The sequence below is a fragment of the Sinocyclocheilus grahami genome, unplaced genomic scaffold (genome assembly GCF_001515645.1).
Source record: "Sinocyclocheilus grahami isolate Dianchi unplaced genomic scaffold, SAMN03320097.WGS_v1.1 scaffold1189.1, whole genome shotgun sequence".
Taxonomy (NCBI): domain Eukaryota; kingdom Metazoa; phylum Chordata; class Actinopteri; order Cypriniformes; family Cyprinidae; genus Sinocyclocheilus; species Sinocyclocheilus grahami.
This window is the reverse complement of record NW_015506368.1, coordinates 152,416-168,401: the sequence shown is the minus strand read 5'-3', so window position 1 is coordinate 168,401 and position 15,986 is coordinate 152,416. Positions and strand designations below refer to the sequence as shown.

The following is a 15,986-nucleotide window of genomic DNA, read 5'->3' as shown; positions in this document are numbered from 1 at the left end:
CTCACCTCACTCTTCTTGTCTGTCTCACCTCACTCGTCTTGTCTGTCTCACCTCACCTCACTCTTCTTGTCTGTCTCACCTCACTCGTCTTGTCTGTCTCACCTCACCTCACTCTTCTTGTCTGTCTCACCTCACCCCACTCTTCTTGTCTGTCTCGCCTCGCTCTCCTCACCGGAGAAATGAAATCTGATCTGCGATGCGACTGTCGTTCGGCACGCTGCATTGAGCAGCCGCGTTCAGTTTTTAATTGTAGTGTCTGTTCTTTTACTACAAAAAAATCAAAACGACGGTGGGGGTCGGTGCCGTGGTGGGCAAGTGGCGTAACCAGTGTTGCGGCTTAACACCGGTATCACCGTCAGCACCGTCTATCGTGGCAAGCCTACTTCAAACCTCTGAGGGATTTTCACCACTCACGTCTTAATTAATGCAATTACATAGATGTGAAGCTCGTAAACGAGCACCTGCTGTGATGTTAAATTCATTGACGCTTTGATCTATGAAAGCTCTGTGAGGGGAGATGCAGACTAATGTGCTGTAATGGAAGAAATATCCGTCTTAATTGTCTGATTCCAGATTCTCATTTGTACAAATACGTTTCTTATTTTCTGTCTCTCTGGATCAGATCAGTTTTTTTCGTCTGGTCCGTCTTGACACCTCTTTATGAGCACATCATGGAGCGTCACGTTATGGGTTTTTCATGGCTGACATCCAGCTAAAACACTGGTGCGGATGAACTGATACACACTAGACTAGAGGATGCTGGGATTGAGTTGGCCGGTGCACAACCATCTGCCCCGTGAGAAAATCTAACATGGCCTGCAAATGTGTGATTTACTTGCCTGGAATCACACAAGACAACTACTATTACAGTATTATTAATTATTAATAATATTACTATTACAGTACATTATTATTTCCTCATTAAAAAGATATAAACCTCACTTTAGGTATAAAAGGTAAAAAACTCACTTTAAAAATATTATTTATATAAACATTAATATAATTATAATTATATTTTAATTTACTTCATTACTATTTGATAATATTTTATTTTCTATTTTCTAGTTACAGTTTTAGTAGTCTTGTTGTTTGTTTTTGTCTTTTTGTAAGTTTTTTATGCCTATAATGGTTTCATTAATTTTTTACTTCAGTTTTAGTTTTAGTTATTTTAATACAGCAATTTAAACAATTAAAATGATAAATGAAATAACAATAAAGAGTTTATATGTGCGTGTGTGTGTGTGTGTGTGTGTGTGTGTGTTTAAGTTTTAGTTTTAATTAACTTTAATATCCCTGATCCATAAAACAATAACATTCCCAGAAATACACAATCACTTTCTGATGAGTAAATATGTGCTGCTAAACAACTGAGTTTATTCCTAAAAAGAGTTTAACTAAACCCTTATTGTTTAACGAATGTAATCAGTATGTGCTAAAATTGTCTCCATGTTTAGTACGAATGTGTTTAATTCATGTGTTTAGAGTTGTTTCTTCATCACAGCTCTCTGAACATCTGACCATAAAACCGGTCGTCCCGTCTAACAGATGACAGAATAAATAAGCAACGAGTTGCACAAGCTCTGATGTGTTTATGAAACGACTCTCAGCTGGTTTGCGCGATGCAGCCGTCATGAACCAGGAAGCATGCTAATGAGTGTGTCTAAAGGCTAAAGGCTAATGCTGTCCCGCTGGGTGGGGTGTTAAAGTGTGCTGTTATGCAGATGACCAAATGGAGCTCATTATGGAGTAATGAGGCAGAAACAGAGCGAACTGCTAACAAACCGTCATGTGCTGAGCAGGTCAGAAATTCTGGGTAAAACGGAGAAAGAAATTGATTCACACAGACAAATATCAGCTGATGGGTTTGACTGGATTTTACACAGAACTTTTACTGTGAGCTGTTTGTTCTTCTGTTGAAAGCAAAAATAAAATGAATAAATAAATACATAAATTTGTTCACAATATCTTCTTTTGAGTTTTGCTGAGGAAAAAAATTCATACAGATTTGGTACAAAATTAGGGTGAGAAAATTACAGAATTTAAATTTTTAGGTAAACCGTTCCTTTAAGAAAAAACATTTTTATATATATACTGTATTATATATTAATTATATATTTTATAATTGGCTTCTTATGAAACCTCACACCTCTTTTAGATTAGTTTAAAAAAACGTAAAAAATTATTATATATATTTAAACTATATAACATTTAAAAAATACATTAATATTTTTAAATAAAAATGTTAATATTTAAAATAATAAAAATAATTAAATATTACACCATATCACACCAACATCTTTAAATATTTAATATATATATATATATATTTATTTATTTATTTATTTTTAACACCAGATGATACTGGGATACCAGCGACCATACAGAGATTAATTGGTTTGGAAAATGAATTTGCGGACAATTATCTTTTTTTTTTTTTTTTAAATCACCACACCAAATACATTAATGCAAAAATAATGTTTTCCAAACATGTCTGTCATTAGTCAGAAAAAACAGGTAGCCCCACCCCCGACCAGAACCATAATTAAAGTTCTGAAAGAGCCTCGTTGTGAAATTGTGAATGTCCTTATTATAGCACATTAAACCGATAAAGGAATATTTCAACATAACAATTACACACATCAACTTTAAGGATCCCAGTGCAGTTTTCTCACCCAGTGGAGGGGGTCATGATACACCCGCCGCGGTCCATGGTGGCTCTGCAGCCGCAGCCGCGCTCCGGTGTGTCGTGGTTCATGCCGAAGTTGTGTCCGAGCTCATGGGCCAAAGTAACCGCAGCGCCGAGAGGGTTATCAGAGTGATCCTAGAAGACCAAGAGAGCGAGAAACCATCAGTCAAACACAATACAAATAAATGCTTGGTGAATTCAAATAAGCAATCAATTCCAATTTAAAACAAACAAGAGCAATTTCTTCCTCCGCGACCCCAGAGACCCGAGAGGCGTTATCCTGTTCCACCTTCCCTCCCCAGATTACATTTATCCCCACATCTCTCCTCCCGCATGTTTGTTTTTCTCTCAGAAAATGCTTTCACATGAGACCCGTAATGAGCAGACGCTAACGGCCTTTATAATGACTTTTCCACAAATCCATCAGAGCAGCATATCTGGAGGTCCGCTGCTGTAATCGCAGACCGTTCTGCAGGCTTTGTTTGGGGAAGGGTGTGTGCTGATGAGGCAGGACAGACACAATTACTGTCGCTTTGGTGAGGACGTGTCTGCCAAACACGTGAAAACCAAATTAAAAGGAGGGAAAACCGCCAGATCCAGTTCAGTTCTGAGTGATTATGAGCGTGAATGTGCAGAGGAAAGTTTTATTGCTCAGAAGGTGCTCTTTCAGAACTAAAGAGACTCAGAAACCAAAACTGGAACAAAATTATTAAAAAAGTTTAGGGGTCAGTTAGAAATTAATGATTTTATTCATCAAGGGTGCATTAAAATGATCAAAAGTGACAGTAAAGACTTTTATAATGTTTCAAAAGACTTCTATTTCAAATAAATGCTACTCGTTTGATCTTTCTATTCATCAAAAATCTTGAATAAAATCAGGATTCTACAAAAATACACTGTAAAAAAAACTATAATAAAACAGATTAATGGATTCAGTCTTCAGAATTTCATGTTGAATTCTATGCGTTACTTTCAAATTCTTTATAATTTTTTTTTTGGGGGGGGGGGGTGAAATTTACAAGCTATTTCTGAGCGAAAATTGTTTCTACATTTTTTTCAGCGTATGAAGCAGCACAACTGTTTTCAACATTGATCATAATCAGAAATGTTTCTTGAGCAGCAAATCAGCATATTAGTATGATTTCTGAAGACCATGTGACACTGAAGGAGTAATGATACTGAAAATTCAGCTTTGATCACAGAAATAAATGACCTTTTTTATATATTAAAACAGAACACAGAAATGTTTTTGATCAAATAAATGCAGCCTCGGTGAGCAAAAGAGTCTTCTTTTAAAAATATTTGTAAATTTTACCGACCTCAAACTTTTGAACCATAGATTATATTTCCTATAAAGTACATGTTTAATCAAAAAATCTTTACAATTATTGTTGGCATGATCACATATCTATACACAACTCTCCTGCCAGCTTTGGGCATTTATAACTGTGTCAGGCAAAAATGCTGATGCTTATGAATCCAGCACATTCTATAATGAGCCTCATTTGCATAGAAAGGATGCACGTTTGTCAAGAAAAGAACGACTTAATTTAAATATGCATGATGCAATTTGCTTTCCGCACTAGAGGAGCGTTTGAGGGACAGGAGTGTGTAAAGTCCATTTAGAGAGTGTTAAAACAACCAGATCAGTCTGAAATCAAGCAGGAAAACAGCAAATTGGATTTTGGATCATAAAAATCAGAGAAGCAGGAGACTCGAGCAAAAGTCTCCATCTGTGCTCCATTTAAGCTTTTTTGATGTCATTTAGTGAGTTTTATTTCTAGTGGATGTGAGATTGGAGAATTCTGACGGTCCAGGGAGCTGAACACAATCATATAATCTGCTGATGCCATGTGTATCTCAATGCATTTTCAGGGCGCTTTAGTTTGGTTCAGTGGGAACTGGTCAAATGAGGACAAAACTAGATGTCATGAGATCGTGCCATGTTTCGGTGAAATACTGTGGCTTTTATGGTGGCAGCTCCACTCAATCAAACAGCAAAAACAAATGTCCGATGTTCAAGAGGAAATACAACACATCCGATGAATGAGTCAATGAAGAAAACATGCACGCCTGCTGTTTTGACTGACAAAGACAACATATTTTGGTAGAAACCACATATGACCATAATGATCTATAATGGAGAAGCTTCATATAATGGGACCCTCAATCAAAACACAAATATCGAGATGGTCAATTTTACACATGAAACACATGATGCAAGCAGAATGACAGCAATAGTTTGAATTGTCTGTGCTATTAAACCGGAGGTGTTATTAGTCAGATAGCCGGCTATAAATACGACAAGAGTTTAACTATCTTCAACATACTTGCTGAGCAGGAACACATACAGCGCAGACCACAGACGCTCTGCTCTGATTTAGTGTCTCAGCAGGATGTTATCGTGGAGTGCTGCTGTGTGATCAGAGTGTTGGGTTGATTAAAGGGAAGCGTCTCTAGAAGTTAGGGTTAGGGTTAGTTTAGGGTTAGGTTAGGGGACAATTAGAGGTTAGGTTAGGTTAGAGGACAGAGTTACTGTCCTCCTTTGACACAGTAAAAGAGCAGATGATCATCTAAAAGTTAGCAACCACAACAACCTCAGGTGACCTCTGGATTCAAGAACTAAATCATATTTGCAATGGGACTAAACATACATATAATAGAGATATGATGTGAAATACATAAAAGTAAATTCTAAATATACAGTGGGGAAAAAAAGTATTTAGTCAGCCACCAATTGTGTAATTTTCATCATAGGTATACCTCAACTATGAGAGAAAAATGAGAAAAAAAAATCCAGAAAATCACATTGTAGGATTTTTAAAGAATTTATTTGCAAATTATGGTGGAAAATAAGTATTTGGTCAATAACAAAATTTAATCTCAATACTTTGTTGGCAATGACAGAGGTCAAATGTTTTCTGTAAGTCTTCACAAGGTTTTCACACACTGTTGCTGGTATTTTGGCCCATTCCTCCATGCAGATCTCCTCTAGAGCAGTATATATATATATATATATATATATATATATATATAATTTATAACACACATATATTACACGTGTGATATATATTTCAAAGCCTATTAAATGTTAAAAATAATAGCATTAAATTATACTGTAATGGTCAATGGCTATAATAAATGGGTAAAATTGAGGGGGAAATGTACTTAGAGACATTAAACACGTATTTAAAATATACCATCTTTATGTTGTTTCTTTATTAATTTATAGATTCAATGGGACAAAATAATAAAATATTATGACAACATTTTTTATTATTTTAATATGCGATTAATTACAGAAAAATGTGATTAGTTATTTTTTTAATCATTTGACAAATGCACACACACTTAGATAAAAGGCGCTTTTTAAATCACACACACACACACTATATATAATAATAATATATATTTTATATAACATTTATTTATATTAAATATATAAGTATTTTACATTTCTGTTTCACGTAATATATATATATATATATATATATAAGCACATTTAAATCAGAACATTTAACACAAAAAAAGATTATTTGGTTTCAAATGAATCAACTCTGTTCAAATAAAACAGCAGACATACTGTTAAAAAAAGACCTAAATAAATAAATAAATTAATTAATATAAAACAAAATTTGAAATGCTCAAAAATATCAATAAACCTCCATGTCATCAGGAATGATTGACAGATGTCACTCACCATGACGATGCCCCCTGACTGTTCCGCAGTGCACATGCTCATAATGGGAGCCATGCCGATGGTGGTGCCCTGGAAGTAAACGCCACTGAAGAGAGAAAACAGGAAGTCATGTGACACAAGTTTCAATAGAAACAAAGTGTTTTAAATACAAATATGTGAATAAAACCTCATGCATTTTTCAACATTTCAAAATAATAAATAGTACAGCAGATCTTCCTGTAAGAAGAAGTGCATTGATTCTTGTGGTAAAGCTCATGCTGTGTTTTCCACCTGCCGGGCCCGAGCAGTAAATGCGTTTAGCAGTCGAACCTGATGAGCTGAGCGTTATCATGGGGTCTCTGCGGGAGCAGCTTGACTTTTCTCCAGTCCAGGAACTCGTGGAGCGATGTGAACGGATCCTGTGTGATGGAGCATTTGTCTCCGTCACTCCACACCTCCAGCCCCACCAGAGCCACACGGATATTCAGCGATCTGTAAAACTGAAACACGGCAGCGCTTGCTATCAGCAAAGCAGCTTAAAACAGAGGTAAAACCTGACAAAAACTGACTTTAGATACACAATTTTCACAAATATGTATCTAGGTGTAATTTTATTTTTGCCAAATTATTGCATCACATCCAGTTAAGACATGCTAGAAATTGTCTAAAAAACATAGAAATTGACTAAATACGTTATATTAAGATGTAGATCATATATATTCAGATTTGCAATATATATATTCAGGATTTATAAATATTCTATTTATAATATTCCAATTTACACTTATTTTTTTTAGAATTATAACTCTAAAGATTTATAAACACATTCTGATTTACAATTATAGGCCTATAGTCAGTTATAACTATTCACAATTTACATTAATATATTCAAACTTGTAACTATATTTTCATATTTATTTCTATACATATATTCATGATTTACATGTATATATTCAGTTTTGAATCTATATATTCAAACTTGTATCTACTGTATATATTCCAATTTACATTTATATCTTCAGAATTATAACTACATACAATTTACATGTATACATTCAGATGTATAACTGTATATTCTGATTTACTTCTATATTTTCAAACTTACAACTATATATTTAGATTTACTTTTATATACTCACAATTTACATTTATACATTTGATTTGTATCTATATATTCAGACTTACAACTATGTAATCCGATTTACATTTATATATTCAGATTTTATATGATTATTACATATAATCCTTAAGATAACCAAAGGCCCCTGGGCTACAGCATTACAGTAGGCCCCCCGACGCCAGAAAACCTTTTTTTTTTTATCTTCCTAACAATTATTTGTCAAATTTCCTTTTTTGTCTTGTTAATATGCCAGTTAACATTCACAACACTGTTCTGTGTAAAATGTGAATATAAGAGAATATGCAAATTCACTCTTTGCCACAAGGTGGCGCTTGTGGAACAGCAGAATTATATAGCCAATACATAAAGTAAATACTACATTATTATGGGCATTATAGAGATAATTATTATAAATAATTATTCAAAAAATATAATTTCCCTGCAGCCAGTGGGCCCCCTTTCCAGTGTAGGCCCCTGGGCTTCAGCCCCTTGAAGCCCGTGCATTAATGCGCCCCTGTATATATCTGTTGCACTTATTTTATTTTTAACTGAATATATACATGAATGTTGTTGCACAAATATGTACCTACTACGTATAATTTTCTTGCTTGTTGTTTGAATGCTAAAATGCAGATCAGAATGACTAAATAAGAACATTTCAAGTTAACGTAAGAATTTTCCTCCCAAATTATGTGTTTTCTGCAAGTATTAATTATTCATTCATTCATTAAGCATGTTGACATGCTTTCCAAGTTTACCTTGTCCACGTAGTTCGCTATTTCAGCAAGCCTCTGTTTCACTTTCTCCACGTCTTTCCCCTGTTTCTGATACTGAAATGCAACGAAGGACAAAAAAAAGTCTTTAAACTGCAGCCAAATGTGCCGTTCACTGGCCTGCTGTGGTAAATGTCACATGAGGTAATTCATTTTCCACGGGCAGCGGCACACAGATGTTGAGCCAAACACGACCAGCAGTGTTTGAAGTCCAGACTGTCAGTTTTACTAAATAAAAGCACAGACTGGAAATGTGTCACCTATGCTTGCTGTGATTGTTGCAGGAGAGACAAAAATCAGGATGGAAGCTTGATTGCAGTAAAATTAGCAAGTCAAGAAGAAATGCACTATTTCTAACTCTTTCTTTAACAAAGTTTTGTTCTTGCCCATAAAGCACCACAGGACGGGATATTTGAAAGGTAGAAAGAATTATACTGTAAACAATGTGTTTCTTAAAGCACATTACAAACAGTCAGTAAAGAGGTCAAGTGATCACAGCTGGTCGTCTTCATTTCCTGTCCAAACAAACAATGACCCTCTAATCTGCTTTGACCTTTGACCTCTTGTCTTTCTTAAACTCAGGGTCAAGGGGTCATGACCTTGGACTGACGCAGCTATGGAAGTCTCACGCCAATGAATGGAGTTACAATGATTTAATTTGGTGAAACTCAGATGGTCCAGGGCCATACAGTTATTTAAGCACTATTACAATTATTTAAAATAATTAAAAAATATAAATAAATAATTGAAATTTTTTTTAATTGAAATAAGGCAGACATTTAAAAAAAAAAGAGATATCAGATGACAAATGTATACTAAATGGAAATTAGAAATGCAACCAACTGAAATAAGTTAAAGTACTATACTTACTAACTGAAATAAAACGAAAACTGAAATTAAATATGAAATTATATATATGGATGGATGGATGGATGGATGGATGGATGGATGGATGGATATAGACGTATTGATGTTTTCATGCTCTTGGCAGCCAATAAATCAGCTCCTGAAATACTACGTTGATCTTTGTTGCATGTGAATCAATATTTAATATAGTCTAGATTTAATTTTCTTTTACTTTATGTAGTTTTGTTCTGGTTTTTGAGGATGATCAGCATTATATGGTTAGCTATCGTTTGCTCTGAGCATCACTGATGTCTTTGACCCAAGTAAAGCAGATCTGCGTTTCATTTTTAGGTCACGGCCCACTAGTTTGAGCTGATTTAGATGATTGAAGGTTGGAGATGCGTGTGAGGTCAAGAGCGTCTCTTCATTACCTCGCGGTTGTCTGCGACGATGATCAACTCCACATGCTTGGTGCTGCTCTGAGCGTCTCTTTTATGCTGCAGGGAGAAAGAACGACAGAAAGAATATGATTAAGAGAGAACTTCACCCTCTTCTTCTGAAGGACACAGTTAATAGAGCCTGCACTCAAGACGCTTTTATAAAATCTCCCAAGACCCATTTTGCTATGAGTCTATGTGGCCTTTAAGGAACAGAAGGGACGTCTTCAGCTCTCTTCTGAATGTGCCCTCTATTAACAGAGCAGTGTGTGATTGAACATCCTCTACTGGGTTCAGCAATGCCCTCAAACTCCATCTGATCCACCGCCATGTGATTTCCAGTAGACCGTTCACTTTAACAGCCTTCGGATTGCCTGGCAATCTCATTTACTCGTGTGAAAGACCCGCTTGTCTTTTATAGATATTATAAACGTCTCTTTTCAAATGCAGTCTTTCAAGTAATTCTCACCTACCTATTCATTCTTCATTTGTACTATTTTACACATTTCAGGATAATATTGAAGTCATCAATGACTAAAATGACACAAATTGGTGTATGGGAATTAGTGAAAGCAAATGCTATAAAAAAGAAATCTCTTTTCTAGTTGAGCTCATGTTTTGTGTAGAGACTTGCTGACTGATTTTCCGATCCAATCTGACTCATCAAAAAATAAATAAATAAAATAAATCTAGACAAAACAACGCAAACAAACAAACATACAAACTATGTAATAAACTAAAACAAGAAGAATAAACTAAAGCAATAAAATCTTTTATAAACTTTTATTTAATTTATTAATGTTTTTTAAAAAACAATCTTAAAATTCTTAAAATTATATATATATATATATATATATGTGTGTGTGTGTGTGTGTACGATAAAAATTAAATACAAATAATAATAAACAAATATTGTAAATCAGTAAATCAGATCTGTAAATCATTCGCCATCATCCTCAGTCATCTCTCCTTACTCTGTTTATGTGATGAGTGAAATCTTATGTACTGTAATGTAACAGGCTACCGCTAGCAAGCAGCTAACCATGTCCCTTTAGTGGCTCGCGTTATTTTATTAGAACGTGCGTTATTTGTTTTCCGTGCCTTTCTGAATACAGACACCAGTCCATCCCTGCACTTCACATCCCCTGCACAGCCTGTAACATTACATTTATTTCCATGATCTGCCATTTTCGCTATTATCCTCGCTTGTTTCTTCACAATACCTGCAGAATGCAGGTTCAGCTGGCGGCTGGCATAGAACATGGGCGGGTATATGCAAATGTTGGGGGCGTAACTTTTAGTGATCTCGACTGTAACGTCACAATCGGTGTTATGTTCTGATTCGCCTATTTTTCAGTGGTCTTTTGCATGCACGAGATTTACATAAGAAGGAGGAAACAATGGTGTTTGAGGCTCACGGTATGTCATTTCCATGTACAGAACTCTTATTATTCAACTATGCCAAGGTAAATACAGTTTTCCATTCTATGGCATCTTTAGTATCCTAATGATTTTTGGCATAAAAGAAAAATCTAGAATTTTGACCCATACAGTGTATTTTTGGCTATTGCTACAAATATACCCCAGTGACTTAAGATCTTAAGGTCCAGGGTCACATATGTGTACAGGCTGTTTAAACACATGCAACAGGATCTAATTTCCAATCTAATCCAAACTCAAAGCTGTTTGACAGCATAAATGCGACAGAGTCCAGCCTAAGATGAAGGTGACCCTCATCTTCATGCATTCAGCATCAGTCCTCTCGCTCTCAATGGAAGCTGTCTCTCATTGTTTCCAGTGACTGGTCTTCCGTTAATGGAAATAAAAGGCTGGACTCATCTGTGTCAGGCTTCGCATTGAGAAGAATTAGGGTCGTACCGCCTAGCAGACTGTTTCACCTGTTTGGCTTTGAAGAGGGAAGCTGATAAGCGTCTAACTGAATAAAAACACTTGACTTCCACAGCAAGACCGATATCTGCTGAACTGATGAAACGTATGAGCCTAAACTGAATCAGCAACAACATCGGGCACAGAAACTGCTGTATGTGTAGCAAATGGTGGATAAATGCTTTTCAGGAAAATCTCAAAAATGACTCTCTTGTGTGTAAACAGTTAGTTTGTATTGAGATTCTGAAAGAGGCTGAATTCAATGTCAAAGTTCAGGCACAGCAATCATTTCTGTCATATTAAACACTTCAGTGCCCACGGCGAGAGACTGAACGCATCCTCGGGTGTCCTTAAACTGACCAAACAAAGAGAAATCTGTCGCCTTATGCATCAGTAGCTTCACTAAACACTAAACAGTTTCCTGAACACCCCACCTGTCTGTCATGGGTCAGGCAAACAGATAGTCCCGCCCCCAAACTCACTCTATTGACTGATTCAGTGTTACTATTGGGCTGGTCAAAAAACAAGCTATTTTATTTCTGTAATGTGATGTATTTCAAATCAAATATATATACAACAAATATAACAATACAATTAAATACAATTTTAAATAAATAAAAATGCAAACAAAATAAAAATGGAATAGTGCAAGTTCAGAAGCCACAGAGTGTGCAGTAAAATAATAAAGAGCTAAAGCTGAGGGAAAGTCTTTCAAGTATTCTCAGATTTGTATTGCCCTATATCTGCTTAATTGGTCATTCTTTGGTTTGTCATTGGTCAGGCAAACAGATAGTCCCGCCCCAAACACATGCCATTGGCTGAGTCACTGTTACTGCAGCTCTCATTCAATCATCATGGATAAAAGCCCAATCCTAAATTGTTTACAGCTAAATATTCAGTTTTATTCAGAAATGTGTCAGGAATTAGAGAAGTTAAACACAATGCTGTGTTTCTGTTGGACTCACCCTCTGGCTGCTGTGAGAGCTGAAGACGGCTCCAGTAGTGTTCATCATCTCTGTAGGGTATGAAATGTTGTGACCGTGTCCGCAGGTTCCCTGGGTGAGTTTAAGATGTTCTCCTCTGTAAAGACGGTGTGTGTTTCCCTCTTCCATCGGCTCCAGTACATACACTTCATGTTCAAGTGAAATCAGTCCCCTGCAGAACGAAGCAATGAACAGTGTTCAGTTAACATCCGAATATGTTCATGTTACAATTATGTATGCATCATGTAAACCTAACGAGAAATAACTAGATATAACACTCAAATAGAACATTTATGTATTAGTTTACTGGGAATATGAGCAGTTAATTTGACATGTAACTTTACTGAAATTTTTTCTCTCTAATATTTTCATAATTTGGCTGAACAGAGATAAACACAAATTTTATCAATAAACTAAATAATACTCAATATGTCTTCAAGTAAATTTCAAGTAAAATGTATAAATCGTTCTGTATCATCATGAACAGTAAAATATAAAAATGTATATGACAATGTGGAGAAAAACAATATTTATCTGGTCTATGCACATATTGAACTAAAAATATAAATAGTCTATAATATTTTGTAAATAAATGATAGTATCACACAATATATGTCTAGCATCTATTTATAGTTGCTTATCAGAAAGCAAATACAATATCTTATTAATCAAATTTGTAACATGTATGCAGAACTACTTCTGTCAAATTCTATTATAACTTGTCATTTTTTTCTAACATTTTCATAATTTTGCTAGACAGTGAAAAAACAAACTTTATCCATAAACAAAATAATACTTAAAATTTTTTTTTTTTTTAGCAATTTTCACAATTTCATGTCTCAGTGAAATACAGAAATGCATATCCACAATGTGGAGAAAAATAATATATTTAAATATGTTTCATTTACAGTATCTATTTTTCTGGACTACGCACATATTGCACAAAAAATCTTAATAGTCTATAATTTTTTGTCAAAAAGTCTCACACAATCCATTTCTAAATGAGCATCTCTTGGAAATGTTGCTAATCAGGAAGTAAATGCAATATTTTCAAGCTATTACGGTAAAAAGCAGAACAATATTACCTCCTGCTATGAATTAAATTTGTAGCATTCATGTGGAACCACATCTGTACTCTATTATAATTATTGTGCTTGCAGTTTTCATGACCGCATATTAATTTAGAGGCCGTGTGAAATATTTGTACTTATTTGAACAGCACTTTTCCCAAAATGTGCTTTCAAATGCTGAGATGCATTGATAATTTATGATTATTGGGAACTGCAGACACAGAATAGGAGCGAGACAGAAGAAGCTTTTACAACATTAACACAAAACTGCAAGAGAAACTCTTCTATGAGAGGAAGTGGTTTCTCGTTTTCCCACAAAATAAGACAGCGTGACGTTTTGGAAAGCGGCTTAGTTCAACATCCAAGCCACTTTTGGTCAGCAGACGATCCATTTTGTAGGATATTTGGCTAAATAAATCTTCCCCCGAGCTCTAATATTAACACTCTGTGGTTCTTGGACCGGCGTCCGCAAACCTTTCTCACACTTTCGAGTCGTACACTGAATTTCAGCGACGTTCTCCTCAGCTGGGAAACAGCCAGCGCTTTGGGCTTTTCCAGAAGTTTCAAAACTACATTCTCCACCGCATGAGATCCTCGTGGAAACCCTGGACGCTGCCAAACTAAAGCAGCAGCAATTTGTTTTGGCCACTTCTGTCGGAGGAGACCTGCGCTGTGTCTGTCTGCCAGGCGGAGAGAGACAGGTTACTGCGGCACAAAAACTGAGTCAAGGTGAAATAAAGAGCTGAACAATAAGTGCCGTGACTCTGAGGACGGAGACGCGTATCACACTTTATCGCTGTCATAAATCCTACGTGTCCGGGCCGCGCTCGTTCTCGCAGGTCCAAGTGTGAAAATCAACTTTATGCATCTCTTGTGGCGCATGATCAGTTAATATAAAGTTATAATGGTGACGCGCTGACAAGCTGTTATAGGACAGTTGCTTTCCTCTTTTATAGCTGAATCGCATTCGTTTCATAATTGATGAGCTTGGCAACATCGACTCTGTTATTGAACTGAATGCAACTGAACTGACTAAAGCTGAAAAACTTCACTATTGTTTTCTGTAGAGCTACTTTAAAGCTGAATTAAGCTTGTTTCATAATTTGATGAACTTTGCACTATTATTGAACTAAACTGAACCAACACTGAACTGCACTGAGTTGAATAATGTCACTATTATCTTCTATTGCTTTATAGTTGAATTGAGTTTGCTTTGTAATTGCTTCACACTGTTATTGAAGTAAACAATCAACTTAACTGAGTTGACCCGTACAGTAAAAAATAATATTTCAAATATAATATAGAAAAATATAGAAAAAATGGGCAAAAATAAATTTTCTAAAAAGAATTGTGTGTATATATATATATATATATATATATATATATATATATATATATATATATATATATATTAAACATTTTTAATTCATTATAAATCTAGTTTTGATCTATAGTAGTTTTACCACCACTCACTCACATCATCAACACATCTCTCCTCACAGGTACTTTCCCCACTGCATTCAAGCAGGCTCAGATAACCCCACTCCTCAAAAAACCTACATTAAACACTTCACTTACAGATAGCTACAGACCTGTCGCTCTCCTTCCTTTCATAGCAAACACACTAGAACAAGTTGTTTTTAACCAGGTTACCCCACTCCTCAAAAAACCTACATTAAACACTTCACTTACAGATAGCTACAGACCTGTCGCTCTCCTTCCTTTCATAGCAAACACACTAGAACAAGTTGTTTTTAACCAGGTTTCATTATTTCTTACACAGAACAACCAACTGGATCCTAACCAGTCAGGCTTCAGTAGTGGCTATTCAACTGAGACTGCACTACTGTCAGTCACTGAAGCCCAGCGGATTGGAAAAGCTGATTCCAAATAATCAGTTCTTATTCTGCTGGATCTATCTGCTGCTTTTGATACGGTGAATCATCAGATCCTCCTGTCCACCCTCTCATCACTAAGCATCACAGGGATTCCACTTCACTGGTTTGAATCCTTTCTCACTAGTAGGTCTTTCAGGGTGGCATGTGGTGGGGAGGTATCCAAAGCACATCAGCTGGTCACTGGGGTTCCTCAGGGATCAGTTCTTGGACCCCTCCTCTTCTCCATATGCACTACATCACTGGGTCCCATCATACAGGCACATGGCTTCTCCTACCATTGCTATGCTGATGACACACAGCTCTATCTCTCATTTCAACCAGATGATCCAACGGTAGCTGCACAGATCTCAGGCTGCCTGGCGGACATCTCAGCATGGATGAAAGAACATCACCTACAGCTCAACCTGGCCAAGACTGAGCTTCTTGTCTTCCCGGCCACTCCAAATCTACAGCATGACTTCACCGTACAGTTAGGTTCATCAACAATTACCCCATCAAGTTCGGCCAGAAATCTTGGTGTAATCTTTGATGACCAGGTGACTTTCAAAGACCACATTGCAAAAACTGCTCGATCTTGCAGGTTTGCATTGCACAACATCAGAAAGAT

The 15,986-nt window shown here is 36.0% G+C and overlaps 1 protein-coding gene across 1 annotated transcript in view; it reads right to left on the bottom strand.

The window, feature by feature from the left end:
* LOC107567806 (disintegrin and metalloproteinase domain-containing protein 12-like) overlaps positions 1-15,986 on the bottom strand; it is a 105,386-nt gene that overhangs the window by 31,407 nt on the left and 57,993 nt on the right. Inside the window, exons 6-11 of the mRNA XM_016253574.1 lie at positions 12,394-12,583; positions 9,536-9,601; positions 8,244-8,315; positions 6,696-6,865; positions 6,387-6,471; positions 2,673-2,821 (exon numbers count right to left, since the gene is read on the bottom strand). Coding sequence (XP_016109060.1) covers positions 2,673-2,821; positions 6,387-6,471; positions 6,696-6,865; positions 8,244-8,315; positions 9,536-9,601; positions 12,394-12,583 — 732 coding nt within the window. The remainder of the gene's footprint in view (positions 1-2,672; positions 2,822-6,386; positions 6,472-6,695; positions 6,866-8,243; positions 8,316-9,535; positions 9,602-12,393; positions 12,584-15,986) is intronic.